The 19602-nt window shown below is 51.3% G+C and overlaps 1 protein-coding gene and 1 long non-coding RNA gene across 12 annotated transcripts in view; one reads left to right on the forward strand and one right to left on the reverse strand.

The window, feature by feature from the left end:
* GPR68 (G protein-coupled receptor 68) overlaps positions 1-18160 on the forward strand; it is a 30195-nt gene extending 12035 nt beyond the window's left edge. The window contains exons 1-4 of one of the 8 annotated variants that reach the window (XM_026455444.2): positions 6846-7322; positions 8237-8490; positions 12795-12857; positions 15522-18160. In XM_026455444.2, coding sequence (XP_026311229.1) covers positions 15621-16748 — 1128 coding nt within the window. In that variant the 5' untranslated portion in view covers positions 6846-7322; positions 8237-8490; positions 12795-12857; positions 15522-15620 and the 3' untranslated portion in view covers positions 16749-18160. The other 7 variants (XM_023205470.2, XM_023205471.2, XM_023205469.2 and 4 more) reach the window with 7 other exon arrangements.
* Positions 700-9982, reverse strand: LOC111538219. 4 transcript variants are annotated; one of them, XR_002730257.2, is made up of 8 exons: positions 9448-9982; positions 7620-8538; positions 7120-7264; positions 6691-7028; positions 5038-5215; positions 3944-4114; positions 1334-2022; positions 700-1234 (listed from the first exon to the last, which is right to left on the reverse strand). It is a non-coding gene; the product is annotated as an uncharacterized LOC111538219 (long non-coding RNA). The 4 variants fall into 4 exon arrangements; XR_002730258.2 differs by lacking the exons at positions 700-1234; positions 6691-7028 and having other exon boundaries at positions 1241-2022; positions 9448-9978; XR_004228984.1 differs by lacking the exons at positions 1334-2022; positions 3944-4114; positions 5038-5215; positions 6691-7028 and having other exon boundaries at positions 9448-9967.
* Positions 18161-19602: the final 1442 nt, after the last annotated feature.

Here is a 19602-nt window from a genome sequence, read left to right on the forward strand (position 1 = left end):
GATGAGGACGATGATGATGGTAGTAGAGGAATGAGCTTTAGCATCAGAATTCCGGTTTCCTCTTTCCTAGCTGGTTGGCCTCAAACAAGATATTTTAATTTTCTGAGTCTTAGTATCTCCTAGGGAAAGTGGAGATGATAATACACCTCAAGGAATTGTTATACAATTTGAAAAAATTTGAAATCAAATAATTATATGAATAAATCCAGCACATGATAGCCCCTAAAGTGATTTGGGGGGACAAATAATTTATGCTTCTGTTATCTATTGCTGCATAACAAACCATATTTAAAGATATTAGCTTAGACCGGGTGCAGTGGCCCATGCCTATAATCCCAGCACTTTAGGAGGCCGAGGCAGGTGGATCACTTGAGGTCAGGAGTTGGAGACCACCCTGGCCAACATGGTGAAACCCCGTCTCCACTAAAAATACAAAAATCTGCTGGGCGTGGTGGTAAATGCCTGTAATCCCAGCCACACAGGAGGCTGAGGCAGGAGAATCGCTTGAACCTGGAAGGTGGAGGTTGCAGTTAGCCGAGATGGCACCACTGCACTCCAGCCTGGGTAACAGAGCGAGACTCTGTTAAAAAAAAAAAAAAAAAAAAGAAAGAAAGAGAAAGGAAGGGAGGGAGGGAAGGGGAGGGAGGGGAAGAGAGAGCGAAGATATTAGCTTAAAATAACATATTTATTTTGCTCACAAATGTGTGATTTGGGCAGGGCTCGGTGGGATGGCTCATCTCTGCTTCTTGGAGCATCAGCTGAGATGCCCCTACTGGGGCTGGGGGATCCTCATCCAACATGACATACTGGTATGCAAGACAAGTCAAACCTGGCTGTCAGCTGGGGGCGCAGCAGGAGCTGCTGGCCAGGGTTTGGTTCCGCTCAATGTGGGCCTGTCAACGAGGCTGCTTGGCTTCCTCACAGCATAGCACTTAGGTTTCAAGAACAATTATTCCCCAAAGACAGGAAGTGGGAACTGCCAGTCTCTTCAGGCTTAGCCTCAAAAACGGGTACAGCGTTGCTTCCACGCTGTTCTGTTGGTCAGGCAGTCAGAGGGCCTGCCTAGGTTCAAGGGAGGAGACTTAGACCCCCACCTCTTGAGGAGGAAAATCTCAGTTTGCAGCCACCTTGGGTCTGCCACAACTTGAGTCTTCTCTTTTGCATTTTTTTTCTGGGCGCCATGGTGATGAATTAATCTTTTGCAAAAGTTGAAGTGTTTCTCCCAGGAGAGGACCTGCAGAGACAGACACATGGGCCTTATCACACACAGTCTATTTTGGTCAGAATCAGTATCGCTGGACCTGACACAGGGCTGAGGGAGCAGGCATCCTACCCAGTGGCCTCTCTAGCCCTGGAACCTCTGAGGCTTCAGTCCCCAGCTTTGTCAACCCTGGGCCTTCAAAACAAGAGGGAGAAGCCAATGAGAGAGCAATTTGGATTCAAGAAAATAGATTTGAGCCGGTGGCCCGGGGTTGAGTGTAATGAGCATCTTCGAGAAGTCTGTTTGTTTTTCAAGAGGGCTGCTTCCTGTGTGTTTGGAGTGACTGTTGTCATACATTATTAGGTTACTAATTGATGGGCTGGAGCGCTCTGCAGGCAGTGGGGGCAGCAGGCCCCAGGGATTGCCATGGCAACCTCCAGGTCTGTGGTCTGTGCTGCAACTGCAGACAGGAGACATGCCCCAGGCAGCTCAGACCTTCTCAGACCACAGGCCCTCCTGGCTGGAAGTCCCCGGTTCAGCACCAAGCCTTCGTGGAAGTGCACTTCCGCTTAAGGCCACCCACTCACACTCTGAGAGTCCAAACCAACCCTCTTCTTGTTGCCTCATCCTATATCCTGACTGTTTCCCTCAGATTGTTAGCTTCTGACTTCAATTTTAGCCACGCTGGCCTTCCCAGCAGGCTACAGGAAGAAGTAGAATTTAGATTCCTTTATTCACCCAAACATTCGGCATGTTTTTGGTGTGCACGGTCCCTAGCAAAGGACAAAATAGATCCAGCTCCTCCTTCCCCAGGCAGCTTCCTGTGTAAAGGAGAAGATAGGCATTACCCAATAGTCATACATATTTCCATGCGTTACATTGGTAAATATTAAAATACAATGATGGACCAGGTGTGGTGGCTCATGCCTATAATCCCAGCACTTTGGGAGGCCAAGGTGGGCGCATGGCTTGAGCTCAGAAATTTGAGACAAGCATAAGCCACATGGTGAGACCTTGTCTCTACTAAAAATACAAAAATTAGCCAGGTGTGGTGGTGTGCGCCTGTAATCCCAGCTACTTGGGAGGTTGAGGCACAAGAATCGCTTGAACTCGGGAGGTGGTGGTTGCAGTGAGCCAAGATCGTGCCACTGCACTCCAGCCTGGGCAACAGAGGGAGACTTGTTTCAAAAAATAAATAAGTAAAAATAAACAAATACAATGGTGGAACCAATCCCTTGCATATACTAAAATTTTTTAAAAAAATACAATGGGCTGGGCATGATGGCCCATACCTGAGTCCCAGCTACTGGGGAGGCTGAGGAGGGAGGATTGCCTGAACTCAGATTTTTGAGGCTGCAGTGAGCTATGATCGCACCACTACACTCCAGCCGGGGTAATAGAATAGGGACTCCATCTCTAAAAATTAATTAATTAATTAAAAATGAAAACACAGTGAATTCGGACATTGAATTGAATCCCAGCACTGCTGCTTGCTTGCCAGCGGTGTGTCCCTTGGTCTTGGATAGCCCTGAGCTTTCAGTGATAAAGCTGGGATGATATTTACCTGGCGGGTTGCTGTGAGGCATCAAGGCAGCCTATGGAAAGCTCAATGCCTTGCATATATTGGCAGCTCAAGACAGGTGAGCACCCACCCTGCATCCCCTTGCTCAGCATCCGTTTGTCATTCACCTCAGGCCGCCTTCCTTCTGTGTGAAGCGTGTGTGAGGAGCCCTTATCCCAGCTCCCATGTACCACAGTGATAAAAACACTCAGAGCTCATCTTTTCCCTCCCTCCCTCCCTCCCTCCCTTCCTTCCTCTGGGTCTTTCTCTGTTGCCTATGCTGGACACTACAGCCTCAAACTTTCAGGCTCAAGGGACCCTCCCACCTTAGCCTCCCGACTAACTGGGACTACAGGTGCGGGCCACCACAACCAGCTAATATTTTAAACTTTTGTACAGGCAGAGCCTCAGTTTTTTGCCCAGGTTGGTCTCAAACTCCTGGTTTCAAGTGATCAATCCTCCTGCCTTGACATCCCAAAGTGCTGGAATTTCAGGTGTGAGCCATCATGCCCGGCCCTTTCCATTATCAAGTACTTATTTAGCCCAAACACTTGTGCAGCATTATAGCAATTGCCATGGGGATGCAAGAGATAAAGGTGGTCCTCAGTTCATGTTAGAAGGGCAGAATCTCAGACTCTACCCGAGACCTACTGAACTGAACCAAAAGCTACACTAACAAGACTCCTAGGAGATGTATAACACATGCACACTAACATTTGAAAAGCAGGGTTTTTGTTTTGTTTTGTTTCGCTCGAGACATGGTTTCACTCCAGTCGCCCAAGTGTGATCTCAGCTCACTGCAACCTCCGCCCTCTGGGCTCAAGCAATTCCCCAGCCTCAGCCTCCTGATAGCTGGGACTACAGGCACATGCCACCGCACCCACCAATTTTTTGTAGAGACGGGGTTTCGCCATGTTGCTCAGGTTGGTCTCAAACCCCTGAGTTCAAGCAATCTGCCTGTCTCAGCCTCCCAAAGTACTGGGATTATAGGCATGAGTCACCTCACCCAGCCAGCACTATATAGGGTTTTAAATAAGTATCACATGGTCGGCGTGGGAGGCAGAATAATGCCCTCCCTAAAGAGGTCCAGTTCCTAATCCCCGGAACCTGCGACTGCGTTACCTTACATGGCAAAGGGGGATTAAGGCAGCAGGTGGAGTTAAGACTCCTAATCAGCTGACCTTAAAGTAAGGAGATGATCCAGCATTGTCACAAGGAAGGACCCTTCAAAGTGGAAGAGGGAACGTGAGGGTCAGAGGAGGAGATGTGATGTGAGAAGGATTCAGTCAACTGCTGTGGGCTTTGAAGTTGGAAGACACCACAAGCCAAGGAATGCTAGAAGCCTCTAGAAGCTGGAAAAGACAAGGAAGTGGATTTTAGAGCCTCAAGAAAGAATGCAGCCCTGCAGACTCTAGTCTTGATTTTAGCCAGTAAGATCCATGTCATGCTTTTGACCTCCAGAACTGCAAGATAAGAAATGGATGTTGTTTTGGCCATGTGCAGTGGCTCACACCTGTAATCTCAGCACTTTGGGAAGCCAAAACAGGTGGATCACTTGAGGCCAGGAGTTCGAGACCAGCCTGGCCAACATGGCAAAACCCCATCTCTACTAAAAATACAAAAATTAGGGCCAGGCATGGTGGCTCATGCCTGTAATCCTAGCACTTTGGGAGGCCAAGGCAGGCAGATCACCTGAGGTCGGGAGTTCAAGACCAGCCTGACCAACATGGAGAAACCCCATCTGTACTAAAAATACAAAATTAGCCAGGCATAGTGATACATGCCTGTAATCCCAGCTACTAAGGAGGCTGAGAAAGGAGAATCGCTTGAACCCTGGAGGCAGAGGTTGCCGTGAGCTGAGATCACGCTATTGCACTCCAGACTTGGCAACAAGAGCGAATCTCAAAGAAAAAAAAAAAAAAAAAAATTAGCGGGTGTGGTGGTGCATGCCTGTAATCCCAGCTACTTGGGAGGTTGAGGCAGGAAAATTGCTTGAACCCAGGAGGCAGAGGTTGCAGTGAGCCGAGGTTGTACCACTGCACTCCAGCCTGGGCGACAGGATAATCCCTGCAACACAGAGTTGATGTAAGGATTAAACAAAGGATCGGGAAGGTGCTTAGCACAGCACCTAGTGCAAAAAGCAAATGCTGGGGAAATGGTAAAGGCAGCTCTTGGTAGCAAGCCACTCCAGGCTCTTTCTTAACCCCTCGAGGGCCAGGCACGTGAGAGAACATGGGCTCTTTTTTCTCTTACTGAGCGAGCATTTCACAAAGACCTGGGCTCAGCCGATTGGAGTAAAACCAAAGAAAGTTTCACCCCTCCTTCTTCATCCCAAAGGCATGGTCCTTCCTCCAGGTGCAGTAGGGCACGTGGTGCTCGCAGAGGGGCTGGGGCAGCTTGACGGCCCCTGGCGGTGCTGGAGGTGGGCCGGGACACCATGCCATTAGTGGTTCCTGCAGGTATAGACGATGATGGTGTAGACGGCCTGTGTGTGCACACCCTGTTAGGCCGGGTCACCCTGTAGAGGGCCAGAGGTGCTCTCTCTGGCAGGTCGTGTCCTAGGGGTAAGCCAGGCAGTCACTGCTGAGTCAGTTCTGTGCTCCTAACCCCCGAGTCCTCCTATATGACATCAGGGAGAGCCAGCCACATTTCCGAAACTCAGAAATAGCACGTGTGTCTAAATGCACACTACTGCACCACAACAAGTTGAAGCCTTTGCTTGTAACATAAGGCCTACAAGAAGCAACTGACATAGGAAACTTCTTTTTTTCTTTTTTTTGAGACAGAGTTTTGCTTTTGTCATCCAGGCCGGAGTGCAGTGGCGCAATCTTGGCTCACTGCAACCTCCACCTCCCGGGTTCAAGTGATTCTCCTGCCTCAGCCTCCCGAGTAGCTGGGATTACAGGCACACGCCACCACCCCCAGGACATTTTTGTGTTTTTAGTAGAGACGGGGTTTCACCATGTTGGCCAGGCTGGTCTCCAACTCCTGACCTCAGGTGATCCACCCGCCTCGGCCTCCCAAAGTGCTGGGATTACAGGGGTGAGCCACAGCGCCTGGCTGGAAATAGTTTTTAAAAGGCCTGCTATGTGGTAGCATTTGCTTGGAGGGCCCAGGCTCCACTGAAGGGGATTTCCTTAGACCCTCTACCAGCAGAGCAAGGGGAGTGGAGCCAAGGCTCTTGGCATGAATAAGATGGGCATGTTTTAAACTGTGTTGGTCCCCAGATCAGGGACCTAGCACAGGGCTCTGGCCGCTTCCGGCAGGAAGGACTCGTGCCCCCAGTGGCCCCAAGCACCGTGTGTGTCTGTTGGCTTCCTGGCTCTGGCATTGTAACTTATAATTAGCTTCCAAGGAGCCTGCCTTGGAGGGAGGTGGTTACACCAAAATGCTGGGCCTTTTCATCCTCCATGTTATGTGTGTGAGGGAGTTTAGTAAGTGCTCCTGAGAGCCAGAAAGCCCCCCGTGGCCAGAGCCCCAGACTTGGTTCCTGCTCTGGGGACTGACACAGTTGCAAACATTGATGCCCACCCTATCCTTACTCATGCCCAGAGCCTTGGCTCCATGGCCTTCACTCTGCTGCTCTGCCAAACAGGATCCTACCTGCTTCACCACATCCATGGTTCCCCACCTTCGCTGCCCTTTAGAACAGTCCAGGGAGCTTTAAAGCCATTGATGCTGGCACCTCACTTCCAGGAAGCATGATTTAACCAGCCTTGGGTGGGGCCCGGGCATTGGTTTTTTTATAGGCTCCCAGGTATGTTCTCATGCACGTGGCCAGGGTTGAGCCCCAGTGACCCAGATGTTGGCAGCTTCCCCCGCCCTTGCCTGGATCCTGGTATCCTGTAGGTGCTGAAAGGTGGCTAGAATTAGCCCACCCCCTCCTCCTGTATTCCCCCACCGCAGTCCTGAGGGCACCCGCCCCTACCTCAGGCTTTCACATTCCCAGTGAGGCTGCTCACTGACTGGGTTGCATGGAGAGCAGAGGAGGATGCGTGGAGAGAGCCACTCCGCCGCCCTCAGCCTCTGGCTGGCGAGTGGTTCCTCGGCAACCGCCCAGCCTGACACCAGATTGGAGTTCACATGATTCTGCCTCAGCTCGGGAATGGGCAGCCTCCAGCTGGGGATTTTCTAGCCGGAGCTGGGAGGTTCAGGCTGCGGGAAGTCGCTGGAGGGAGAGCTGGGGTCGTGGTTGCAAGGGTGCCCAGTCTCCTGCAGAGCCTCTGCAGGAAGCCCAGCTGTTTGAGGTTTGAGGGCAGAGCCCAGCTGAGGCAGGCAGAGTGAGAGAGGACTCGTTTCAGACTCCCCCCTCAGAGGACTCCCTCCGTCCTGATTTCAGCAGCTGTCTGCTCCTCACCTGTCTTCAGAGACCACACCGCCTTCCTGGGGCCCTGAGGCTCTATGAGAAGCTGGAAAGCACAGGTGGGGGTCCATCAAGCTGTTTCCAAACTGCGGGTTGTGACCCATTCATGGGTCAGTAAATCAACTTCGTAACTCATGACCTGCATTTTAAAAATTGAAATAGAATAGAAATGATCAGAGTGAGTGGCAAGAAGTAGGGTAAGTATTGCTTTGGGGAAGTTTGTTGCTTTGTACAGATGTGTGGGGGGGGTGTGTCTCTGTGTGCTGGGTCGTGATGTCAGGTGTATTTCTTGCTATTGCTTGTGATCCAGAAAGTTCAAAGGCAGCAAGCTGGTGCCTAGACACCTGGGTTCTGGATTCAGATTCACCCCAACTAACTGTGTGAGTTTGAGCCTCCCTGCTTTAGCCTCTCTGGGCTTCAGGTTCTCAGAAATGGCTTAGCAATGCCAGCCCCACCTGACTCACAGGGACTTTGTGAGCCCAGATGGGACTGACCTTTGAAACAGTGACAAGGGTTCTAGAAGTCAGATGCTATGGTCCACGCGGTTGCTGGAGTGAGGCGATCTGGGGGGAAATGGGGACTAAGGAAAAATGCATCCTGATTTTTCCCCGTCCTCAGAGGGAAAAATAAAGCACTTTCAGAAAATGAAACAGTCTTGTTTCAAGCATGCAGAGGTTTGGCCAACTGAAGGAAAAGGAAGCTGGGCCCTCGGGAAACTCCCCAGCTCTTGTGGGTTTGGGGCTCCGTGAGCAGCCCTGGCACCATGAGTAACCGTCTGTGTGCGTGCCGGTGTGTGCCTCACGGAAGGGGGGCGGGTTAGATCATTATTTATGTGCTAGCTGGAATCCAGCAGTTAGGCACCTCTGCCTTCTGACTTGGGATGTGCAAGAGACTCCTAGCTTAGTCAGAGAGGCCTTTCCTTCCTGTTGGGAGCCTAATTTCTCTTGGTCATTGAAGTCCTCAGAGGCCTCTATGCTGATTTGCATTTGCTAAAGATTCGCTTCCAGGCGTTGAGTCACTCTATAGTTTTTCTCAGTTTCTTAGCTGGGTAATAAAGTGTTATTTTGATTCTTTTCCCCAATGCCCTCCCAAACCACGGACTGGACACAAGGCTGGTTTTCCTCAGTGGGCATTGAAAACATGGTTGACTTGCTAAAGCGTAGTCCAGTTGAAGGGGGTCAGTCCCGGACCAAGCCTGGTGGCCATTGCTGCAGCATCTGTGAGGACTGGAGCTTGGCTGAGCTGGCGGCTTGAGGGTGTTGGTTCCAGGATGATCATGATAGTCAGCACGGCATCAAGGAAAGTGTGGACCAATCCGAGTTCCGGACCTGGCCTGCCGCATCTCAACTGCGGAGTCTTCAGCAGGTTGGTTCATCTCTCTGGGCCGCAGTTTCTGCATCTGTGAAGTGGGTGCTGGTGAGAGTGGTGGTGAAAGAGAGAACAGACATTCAGAAACTTGCCTGGCAAGTGCAGGGCCCTCGACAGACGTGGCTTAGTTCTTCCATATATCTATGTGTTTCCATTTACGGAATATTTTTTGCATCCACTGTGTTCTTTCATTTTCGAGGAGCAAGGTTCCTGTGGAGATGAGGTAGAGGGCAAGTCGGAGTTTCCAGCTGGGGGTGCCTGTCCTCGGGGAACGGTAGAAGGGAAGGCACTGGTGAAAAATCAGGACCCTCAGGCCAGCTCAGGCAGCCTGAGCAGAGGGGGGACCACGGTCATTCCTCCTCCTCACTTTCCTGTTTCTATTAGTGATACCCCCACTGTCCCAGCACCCAGCCTCAACCCCCCACCATTTACCTATCCACTCACTCACCTATCCACCCACCCATAATCCATCTGCCACCCTTTTCCTCATCCATCTATCCATCTTCCCCTGACCTGTGCATCCATTTACACATTCACCCACCCACCCTTCTGTCCACTCACCTCTCCACCCACCCATACATCCGCCTGTCCACCCGTTCACTCATCCCTCTATCCCTCTACCCCTCACCCATGCATCCATTTATATATTCACCCATCCACTTATCCACCCACCCAACCATCTATCCACTCACCTCTCCAGCTGCCCATCTGTCCAGCCATCCAGTCATCCATCTATCTGGCTACCCCATCCCTCCATTTACTCATTCACCCACCCACCTCTCCACCATCCATCCAACGAATAATTCTGGGGAGGTTATAGGACCAGGCACCAAGAAAAATCTCCGATTGGCCCCTGGTTGTTCCCCACCTCGCTTGTAATTACTTGCCAGTTCTACAGCTGTTTCCTCTCTCGCCCTGCCTACCTCATATTCAGATCCAGTCACACCAACCTACTTTCAATTCCACAGAGCTGCCCCTTCTCTTCCTGTTGCATTTCGGCTGTTTCCACACATTCTCCACAGGTAGAAACTCTCCTCTGCTTGGGCAGCACTTTGTCTTTCTCCTGATCTTACTGTAACTGCTGATGCTCAGGAAGGCCTTTCCTGAGAGGGTGAGGTCCTCACCCATGAACCCTCACAAAATCCTGCACTCTCTTTGTGAGCTTGTTTCACTTATCCTCTCTCCTCCCCCTTAAGACCAGAAGCCACTTGTTACTAGGGGCCAGTGTCTAGTGTTGTGCCTTCCGTATAATAGATACTCGGTGAGTATTTGTTGTATGAATGAATACTTGGATGGATGGATGGATGGATGGATGGATGCGTGAATGGCTTGATGATGGATGCATGAGTAGATGATTGGAGAACCATGGAAGTCTTTGCCACAGGGTGTGACTGGCTTAGATTTCTGTTTAGAGGATGGCTTTGAGGATGGTAAGATGGAGACAGGAAGCAGCCCAAGAGGAGGCTGTAGCACTGACTCTGGGAAGGAGCTCTTGACCAAGCCCATCTAGGGTGCTGACGAGAGAGCTGAAGAGGAGGAGATGGATGTAGGAAATACTTAGGAGTTGAAAGTGGTAGAACTTGGAAATTAACTGGATGCTGTGGATGAAGATGTGGGTGAAAGCTGAAGTCCAGCCATTTTTTGACATAAGTGATTGGGCAGGTGAGGATGCCCCTTCTAAGAACAGACCAGTGGGGAAAATGATGGACCCAGCGTGGGCCTCACTGAGCGTGTCTTGTGAATGGCAGGAAGCCGGTTATGCCTCCATCCTGGGAGAGACCTGGGAGTCATCAGAGTGTAGGTGGGGTTGAAACCACGGAGAAGCAGCCATCCCACAGAGAGTGAAAAGGGCAAACCAGTGTTGAATGTGTGTGGGAGAGCTGCCCGCGGCTCCTGCCATACACTGCCTTGCATGCTAGTAATTTGTGCATGGGACATTCCTGTCTTTCGAGCTTGGAGGCTCCTTGAAACTGGGAGCCATTTCTTGCATTTTGTTTGTTTTGAGATGGGGGGTCTCACTCTGTCACCCAGGCTGGAGCACAGTGGCATGAACTTGGCTCACTGCAGCCTCGACCTCCTGGGCTCAAGCGATCCTCCCGCTTCAGCCTTCTGATTAGCTGGGACTATAGGTGTGCACCACCACAGCTGGCTAATTTGTAAATTTTATGTAGGGACAGAGTCTCGCTATGTTGTCCAGGCTGGTCTTGAACCCCTAGGCTCAAGTGATCCTCTTGCCTCAGCTAGTGCTGAGATTACAGGGGTGAGCCATCACACCCGGGCCATTTCTTGTGGACCTCTAGGTCCTCCATGTCTAGCTTGGTGCTGTGAACATCGGAGATGCTCTACACACACTTGTGCAGTGAAAGCCAGGGTACTGGATAGTTCAAGCTGCTTCATCTGTCTGACCTCAGTTTTCTTATCTCTAAAATGGACACATCTCTAAATGGCTGTTTTTAAAATTGGACGAGAGAACAGAAGTGAAAAGCTCTGTAAACTGTAAAGTATTTTGCAAATAAAAGGTGTAAGTGCTCAGGTTTAATGGCTTTTTCTGGGGGCCTTGAATCAGCCAGGAGACATCCCAAGGGCTGTGACCTGGTTGTGCCCACAAGGTCCCGCTGGATCACATTCCCCTGCCAGTTTCCTCAGTTTCCCTGCCTTGGGAGCTCTTGTAGGGCATGCACTCAAGAGCTGAACCCTGGACCTTCCAGACTGTCCTAGCACCTTGCTACTCAAAATGTGGTCCATGGGTCGGCAGCATCCACATCACCTGGCAGCTTGTTTGAAATGTAAAATTCCTGAGCCCCAGCCCAGACTCACTGAGGTGAGGCTTAGCGATCTGTCCTAACAAATTCCCCAGGGGATTCTGATGCACCTAAGTTCAAGCACTGCAGCGTTAGAATACCAAAACCCTCTTTTCTCTCCAAAATAAACGTAGGAGGTGCTTTCTTCTAAACGCAGTCAATGTTTCTTCTTTGTTCTGTAGGCTTGAATGTTTCTGACTTTGGTTGCCAGAATTAGCTTATTGTTGGCCTAGGGAAGAGGAAGCACCACCCTACACGTTTATACACCCACCACTCGTAAACCATAGCCTGATGACGCTCAGTGAATTTCCAAGATGACTGGTTGTGCTTTCGTCGGGGCTTCATTTGCTGTTTGCGGGGAGCCTGGGGGCCTGTGCTTTTATGAATGGATTTTATCTTCCTGTGGGTGGATTTTGTGTGGACTGTGGAGAACCTGAAGTAAATTCAGAAAGAGGAACGGCCTTGGATAGGTGCCTTGGGGACCATTCGGGGACATGAGCTTCTGTGGATTTCCTCATATGTAAGCCTGGCAAAGCACTTGGCCCCACAGGTATGAGCTTGTAATTCAGGGACAGGCGGACTGACAGGAGAAGGTGACTAGGGCCGAATTCTGATTCACTGGGCTGTGGGCAGAGTTTTGGGATCATGGACTTCAGCTGTTCCTTCCCCCCTTTTTCTCACCACCAAAACATACAAATGAAAACAAAAAAACAAACAAACCCAAAACCCACAGTTGTGCATGGCCGGTGGAAATGTAAGATGGTGCAGCCACTATGGAAAACGGTAGGGCAGTTCCTCAAAAAATTAAAAATAGAAGTAACATATGATCCAGCAGTACCAATTCTGATTATGTACCCCAAAGAACTGAAAGTGGGAACTTGAACAGATCTTGGTACACTCATGTTCATAGCAGCTTTATTCACAATAGCCAAAAGGTAAAAACAATCCCAGTGCCCATCGATGCATGGATAAACCAAATGTGGGCTGTGCATACCGTGGACTATTATTCAGCCTTAAAAAGGCAGGAAATTCTGACATGTGCTACAACATGGAAGAATCTTGAAGACATTATACTACATCAAATAAGCCAGACACAAAAGGACAAATGCTGTCTGATTCCATTTATATGAGGTACCTAGAATAGTCAAGTTCATAGAGACAGAAATGGTGGTTGCTAGGGGCTGGGGAGTTATTATTTAGTGGATACAGATCACCTGAGATGGGGAGTTCGAGACCAGCCTGACCAACATGGTGAAACCCCCGTCTCTACTAAAAATACAAAATTAGCCGGGCATGTTGGCGCATGCCTGTAATCCCAGCGACTCGGGAGGCTAAGGCAGGAGAATCGCTTGAAACTGGGAGGCGGAGGTTGCAGTGAGCCAAGATCATGCCATTGCACTCTAGCCTGGGTAACAAGAGTGAAACACCGTCTCAAAAAAAAAAAAAGTGGCTAAAATGGTAAATGTTATTTTACATGTATTTTACCACAACGAAAACAAGGAGCAACTCCCTCCACCGCCATCACTGGAATTCTAAGCCAGTGCCCTGAAGAGGACGGAAGAGGTCAGTCAGAGACTGGGAGTCCCTGTGTTCTGGGAACTGAAAGGCTGGGAGCTGAGTCTCAGGCGGGGACTGTACATGGCAGGCAGGTGGGATGTGAAGCAAGGAGACCTGGATTCTAGCAGCAACGCGTCCTTCCTCAGGCTGGCTTCAGGCAAGTCACTTGCCCTTTAGAACCGTAGTTTCCTCACCTGGAAGATGGAAAGTGTCATTCACCTATTCATCCAAGAAGTTTTTTTTTGTTTTGTTTTTGAGACGGAGTCTTGCTCTGTTACCCAGGCTGGGGTGCAGTGGCATGATCTTAGCTCACTGCAACCTCTGCCTCCCGGGTTCAAGTGATTCTCCTGCCTCAGCCTCCTGAGTAGCTGGGACTACAGGTGCCCGCCACAACACCTGGCTAATTTTTGAATTTTTAGTAGAGATGGGGTTTCACCATGTTGGCTGGGCTGGCCTCGAACTCCTGACCTCAGGTGATCCACCTGCCTCTTCCTCCCAAAGTGCTGGGATTACAAGTGTGAGCCGCTGCGCCCCACCAAAACATTGTATTCTTTTTTTTTCTCTCTCTCTCTTTTTTGAGACGGAGTCTGGCTCTGTCGCCCAGGCTGGAGTTCAGTGGCCAGATCTCGGCTCACTGTAAGCTCCGCCTCCCGGGTTTACACGATTCTCCTGCCTCAGCCTCCCGAGTATCTGGGACTACAGGCGCCCACCACCTCGCCAGGCTAGTTTTTTGTATTTTTTTTTAGTAGAGATGGGGTTTCACTGTGTTAGCCAGAATGGTCTCGATCTCCTGACCTCGTGATCCACCCGTCTTGGCCTCCCAAAGTGCTGGGATTAAAGGCTTGAGCCACCGCGCCCGGCCCAAAACATTGTATTCTGTCTTGCTCAAACTTATTCAAATATCTGGAATCTTCTCTGTTAAATTCTCAATAATAAGAACTTCTTTTTTTTGAGATGGAGTCTCACTCTGTCGCCCAGGCTGGAGCGCAGTGGTGTGATCTCAACTCACTGTGTGCTCTGCCTCCCAGGTTCAAGCGATTCTCGTGCCTTAGCCTCCTGAGTATCTGGGATTACAGGAGCCCGCCAGCATGCCTGGCTAATTTTCAGTAGAGACAGAGTTTTGCCATGTTGGCCAGGCTGGTCTCAAACTCCTGACCTTAAGTGATCTGCCCACCTCAGCCTCCCAAAATGCTGGAATTATGGGTGTGAGCCCACTGCATCTGGCCAATAAATAGGAACTTTTCACTGATTCCAATAAGATTATAATCTCTTACTCCTCCTCTTTACTTCTGGAAAAACAATGCCCTGTTTGTATACCCATTATTTGATGTGGCCCTGATACTAACCCCCAAGGGCAGGTGTTTTTATCTCCGTTTGACAGGTGAGTAAACCTAGGCTGAGACAAGGTAAGTGACTTGCACAGTCTGTACCTGGCTGGCCTGGCGCTCACGTCCTGGGGCCTTGGCCCGGAGCTTTCCCGGAGCTCCATGGAGGAGAGGAGAGGTAGCTCTTGCTGGGTGAGCACCCAGGAGTGCAGGCTGTGCTCGTGGGAAACTGTGCTTTTGTTTCTTGCCAAGACGCGGTAAAATGTGGACAAGGTTGGGCCTCTTCTGGAGAGGCCCCCATGAGGGGCGGTGGCCTCAGTGTCAATGGACCTGAGTAGTACATTCCTGTGAGCAAATAGGACAAATGTGAATGCCGCCTATTGCTGTGGATGAGGAGGGTGGCCGGTGCTGTCGCGTGTGGGTTAGAATTGATCTTTGCCCCACGTCTCCCTGGGAGAGCAGGCTCAGGATGGGCACATGCTCATAAGAACCTCCAGCCTTCACTGCACTGCAGCCTGGGTGACAGAGTTAGACTCTGTCTCAAAAAAAAAAAAAAAAAGAAAAGAAAAAAAAAAGAACCTCCAGCCTTACTTGCTACAGCAAGGGAGCAGGAAAATATATAAAGGATGGGGGAATAAATAGGCAAAGCCAGGGAATGGGGAGGGGAGACGTAAACTACCCTATAGTGTCTTGGTATGTAACCCATTCGGATATATTCTTTTTTGTTGTTTTTGTTTTTGTTCTTAATTGAGACAGTCTCCCCCTGTCACCCAGGCTGGAGTATAGTGGCACGATCTTGGCTCACTGCAACCTCCGCCTCCCAGGTTCAAGTGAATCCCCTGCCTCAGCCTCCCGAGTAGTTGGGATTACAGGTGTCCACCACCATGCCCAGCTAATTTTTGTATTTTTAGTAGAGACAGGGTTTTGCCATGTTGGCCAGGCTGGTCTCGAACTCCTGACCTCAAGTGATCCGCCCACCTTGGCTTCCCAAAGTGCTGGGATTACAGGTGTGAGCCACCGCGCCTGGGGCTCCCATTCAGATCTATTCTTCTTGTTATTTATTTATTTATTTATTTATAGACACAAGGGCTTGCCATGTTGCCCAGTCTGGTCTTGAACTCTTGAGCTGTTGAGCTCGAGCAATCCTTCCGCTTCCCAAAGTGCTGGGCTTACAGGTGTGAGCCATCATGCCCGACCATTCAGATACTCTAGTTGAATTGGAGTTGGTGGGCTAGTACACCTTCTAAATTAAATGAGCAAAGAATTTAGAACGGTGCCTGACACACAGTAGGTGCTACATACATGTTAGCTACTATTATAAGCCTTTCCTGCCTCTGACTTTCAGGGTCTTGCCCACCACCAGCGATGCCCAGCCCTTGGTAGAACTTGAACCACCTTCTATAAACAGGATGGCGGTGGAGAGACAGGCCCAGTCCCTGAGCCCATGAGGAGTGTGGCCCCTTCAGGCCCAAAGATGGGGAACATCACTGCAGACAACTCCTCCATGAGCTGTACCATCGACCACACCATCCACCAGACGCTGGCCCCGGTGGTCTATGTTACGGTGCTGGTGGTAGGCTTCCCGGCCAACTGCCTGTCCCTCTACTTCGGCTACCTGCAGATCAAGGCCCGGAACGAGCTGGGCGTGTACCTGTGCAACCTGACGGTGGCCGACCTCTTCTACATCTGCTCGCTGCCCTTCTGGCTGCAGTACGTGCTGCAGCACGACAACTGGTCTCACGGCGACCTGTCCTGTCAGGTGTGCGGCATCCTCCTCTACGAGAACATCTACATCAGCGTGGGCTTCCTCTGCTGCATCTCCGTGGACCGCTACCTGGCTGTGGCTCATCCCTTCCGCTTCCACCAGTTCCGGACCCTGAAGGCGGCCGTGGGCGTCAGCGTGGTCATCTGGGCCAAGGAGCTGCTGACCAGCATCTACTTCCTGATGCACGAGGAGGTCATTGAGGACGAGGACCAGCACCGCGTGTGCTTTGAGCACTACCCCATCCAGGCATGGCAGCGCGCCATCAACTACTACCGCTTCCTGGTGGGCTTCCTCTTCCCCATCTGCCTGCTGCTGGCGTCCTACCAGGGCATCCTGCGCGCCGTGCGCCGGAGCCACGGCACCCAGAAGAGCCGCAAGGACCAGATCCAGCGGCTGGTGCTCAGCACCGTGGTCATCTTCCTGGCCTGCTTCCTGCCCTACCACGTGCTGCTGCTGGTGCGCAGCATCTGGGAGGCCAGCTGCGACTTCGCCAAGGGCGTCTTCAACGCCTACCACTTCTCCCTCCTGCTCACCAGCTTCAACTGCGTCGCCGACCCGGTGCTCTACTGCTTTGTCAGCGAGAACACCCACCGGGACCTGGCCCGCCTCCGTGGGGCCTGCCTGGCCTTCCTCACCTGCTCTAGGACCGGCCGGGCCCGGGAGGCCTACCCGCTGGGTGCCCCCGAGGCCTCCGGGAAAAGCGGGGCCCAGGGTGAGGAGCCCGAGCTGTTGACCAAGCTCCACCCGGCCTTCCAGACCCCTAACTCGCCAGGGGTGGTAGGGTCTGCCACGGGTGGGTTGGCCTAGCCTGGGTCCCCCGCGGGCGGGGCCACGTGAGGCCTGAGCCTTCAGCCCACGGGCCTCGGGGCCGGCCACCTCCTGCTTCCCCCAGCACCAGTGCCGCTTTCTGCGGAGGCAGCAAGGCCCCTGTGACTCCAGAAGTCTGTTCGTCCTTGCTGAGCCCGCTGGGACCGCCGAGGATGGGAATAAGCCCCCGTTGGCTAATGGTGTCCTCTGCTGCGGCTGCGATGTGGCCAGGCTGGGGCTGCTGGTGCGGGGAAGACAGTGAGCTGCGCTCCCTGGCCTGCTTCCCGCAGTTTGTGCATGGGGAGTGTGAGGACTTGGGGGGTGGGAGGCTGGGCATTCACCTGCCAGGGCCTTCCAATGCCACCGTTGTCACAGACAACGCCTGTCCAGGTGTCCCGGTGGGATCAGCGCTGGAACCCCGCCCACAACAGGGTGGGAAGGGAAAACTAGAGGGGGAAGGAAGGTAGGAGGGGGAAGGAAGGGAGGAGGGGGAAGGAAAGGATGAGGGGGAGAAGAAAGGGAGGAGGGGAGAAGGAAGGGAGGGGATGTTGGGTTGGGGGAGTGGGGGTAGTTATAGGCAGAGAAGGACCCTGGCTTCAGCCACAGGAACTGGGAGAGCCACCTGCTGCTCCAGAAGACCTGCCCACCTCCACAGAAATGCTAGCCCTTCAGACCTTCTGGTCAGTGGGCTGGGACCAGCTCTGACTGGGGATGTCCTTCAAGGCCTGGGACTCCAGTTCCTCAGAACCAAGAGGCTACCTGGGCTTCCTCCAAGAAGGGACCAGTGGCTAGGAGCAGAAGTTGGCATCAGTAAACATTTCTGGAATCTACCAAAGGGAGGCCCAGGTAGAACCCCTTCCTCAGTCTCCCTTCCCCTCTTCCCCCCAACTTTTAAGAGGTTGATCCTTTGTGCTGTGTCTCTTAGCCCTTTCATCGGGGATGCCCAGAGGCAGACAGCCCAGGTTGGAGGTGCCCAGGGAAGGGTGCTCACAGTGGTCCCAGGGATACACTTGGCTTCGACTGCACAGCCCCTGATCAGATCCTTGTGGAGGGTGTCCGATGACTTGGGGAGGTTCTCTTCCCCTTCCTAGAGGAGGAAGTGACCAAGTTTGAAGGCAGCAGCAATGACTACACAGCCAAGAAGAGCCCATGCAACTCAGCCCAGGATCTTACTGGGTCAGTGACACTGGTGGAAGCCTCCATGCCTCCTCATTCCACAGCACCTCCTCCTATGTTGACCTTAAACACCGGCTCCCCACTGATACAGACTGGGATGAGCTGAGGGCACTCTCATTTACTATCAAGAGTTGTATTTTTGTATTGTCCTCTCTTTTTGCCAAGTCTACATGTGTTGACTGTGCAATGGATTTATGTAGCCAACTTCAGTCTGCAAATAAAGCAAAGTAACTGGACACCTTGGGAGTATGCTGCAGTCCTTATGGGGTAGGGGGTCTTCAACACCAGGGGGTCTAGAGGGTCCTTGAAGAATCAAAGGAGTCAGGAAGGGGCAGAGGTTGAACTTCTCAGGGCAAACTCAAGCAGAGCAATTAGGGATTTGCACTTGATTACCCAGAAAATGTTCAAGAAGGACACAGCCCTTGAGTGAAGTAGAGCCTTCTCTCCCTCCACTTGAGATTCATAAAGTGCCACCCAGCTCTACAGTGTGGTGTTGCAAATTTGCTCTGTGGTTTAACTTGGTCAACTCCCTTTTGAGGATAGAGCCCAGTCATGTGGTTTGGAGAATATCACCCACTCTGTCCTTGGCCACATGACCCCTTGTATCTGCTAGGTAGCTGCTCCCCACAGTGAGGGAGGGCTCCATCAGACCACCCCCTCCTCACTAGAGAAGATTCCCAAAGCAGAAGGGCCTGTTGCATTCATCTCTGTGGGGCTGTCCTCGGTGACGGGGCTTTGTTTGGAGAGATCCACATTTGCTGACCTGACTCTTTAGGCTGGAGCATCTTCTCAACAGTGGCACATGCCATGTTTATCACTGAGGATTAACTGCATCATATTAAAATGTAAATTTGATCTTGGTCATTTAATCCCTCTCTGGATCAGGCTCCTAGAGTCCTGGAGTGTTCCAGAAGAGTAGATCCTTCTTCTAAACAGACTAAGTAAGGACAATATTAGGGATTATGACTCCTTTCTCTCCTGAGAGGATGGGTGGAAGAAAAAGTCCATCTGGTTTGGAAGGTGACAGAAGCCATTAGGATTTATCTCTTATTCACCAGAGTTGTTTAGTCAGATGAGGGCTCATCTTCCTGTTTACACACAGGGCTCATCTTCCTGTTACACACACTGGTCTGTGGGTTGGCCAGACAAGAGTGGGAGAAATTTTCAGCACGAAATACATCCCCATCTGCTGATTCCTCTGACTGTTCCAACCAAAAGAGAGCCAGACTCTGACCCTCTTGGCTTGTTGCTTTTCTGAGTAACCCGCTTCTTGTAGCTGGTGATCCTGAAGCCTCCATCCCTGGAATTCATCTGGCAAGACAGTGGTCCCTGATGATACTATGATTTGAATGTCGCCTCCAAAACTCAGGCTGAAATTTCATTGCCATTGTAACTATGCGAAGAGGTGGGATCTTTTAAGAGATGTTAGGTCATGGATTAATGCTGTTATGATGGGAGAGAGTTTGTTATCGGGGGAGTTCAGCCCGCTTTTTTTCTCTCTTAAGAGCTTGCTTACCTTTCTGCTTTCTGCCATGAGATGACCCCCGCCAGATGCTGGCACCATGCTCTTGGACTTCCCAGTCTCTAGAATCATAAGCCAAAGAAATGTATGTTCTTTATAAATAACCTAGTCCATGGTATTCTGTTACAGCCATAGAAAATGGACTAAGACAGATGG

This window comes from Piliocolobus tephrosceles, chromosome 6 (genome assembly GCF_002776525.5).
Source record: "Piliocolobus tephrosceles isolate RC106 chromosome 6, ASM277652v3, whole genome shotgun sequence".
NCBI lineage: Eukaryota > Metazoa > Chordata > Mammalia > Primates > Cercopithecidae > Piliocolobus > Piliocolobus tephrosceles.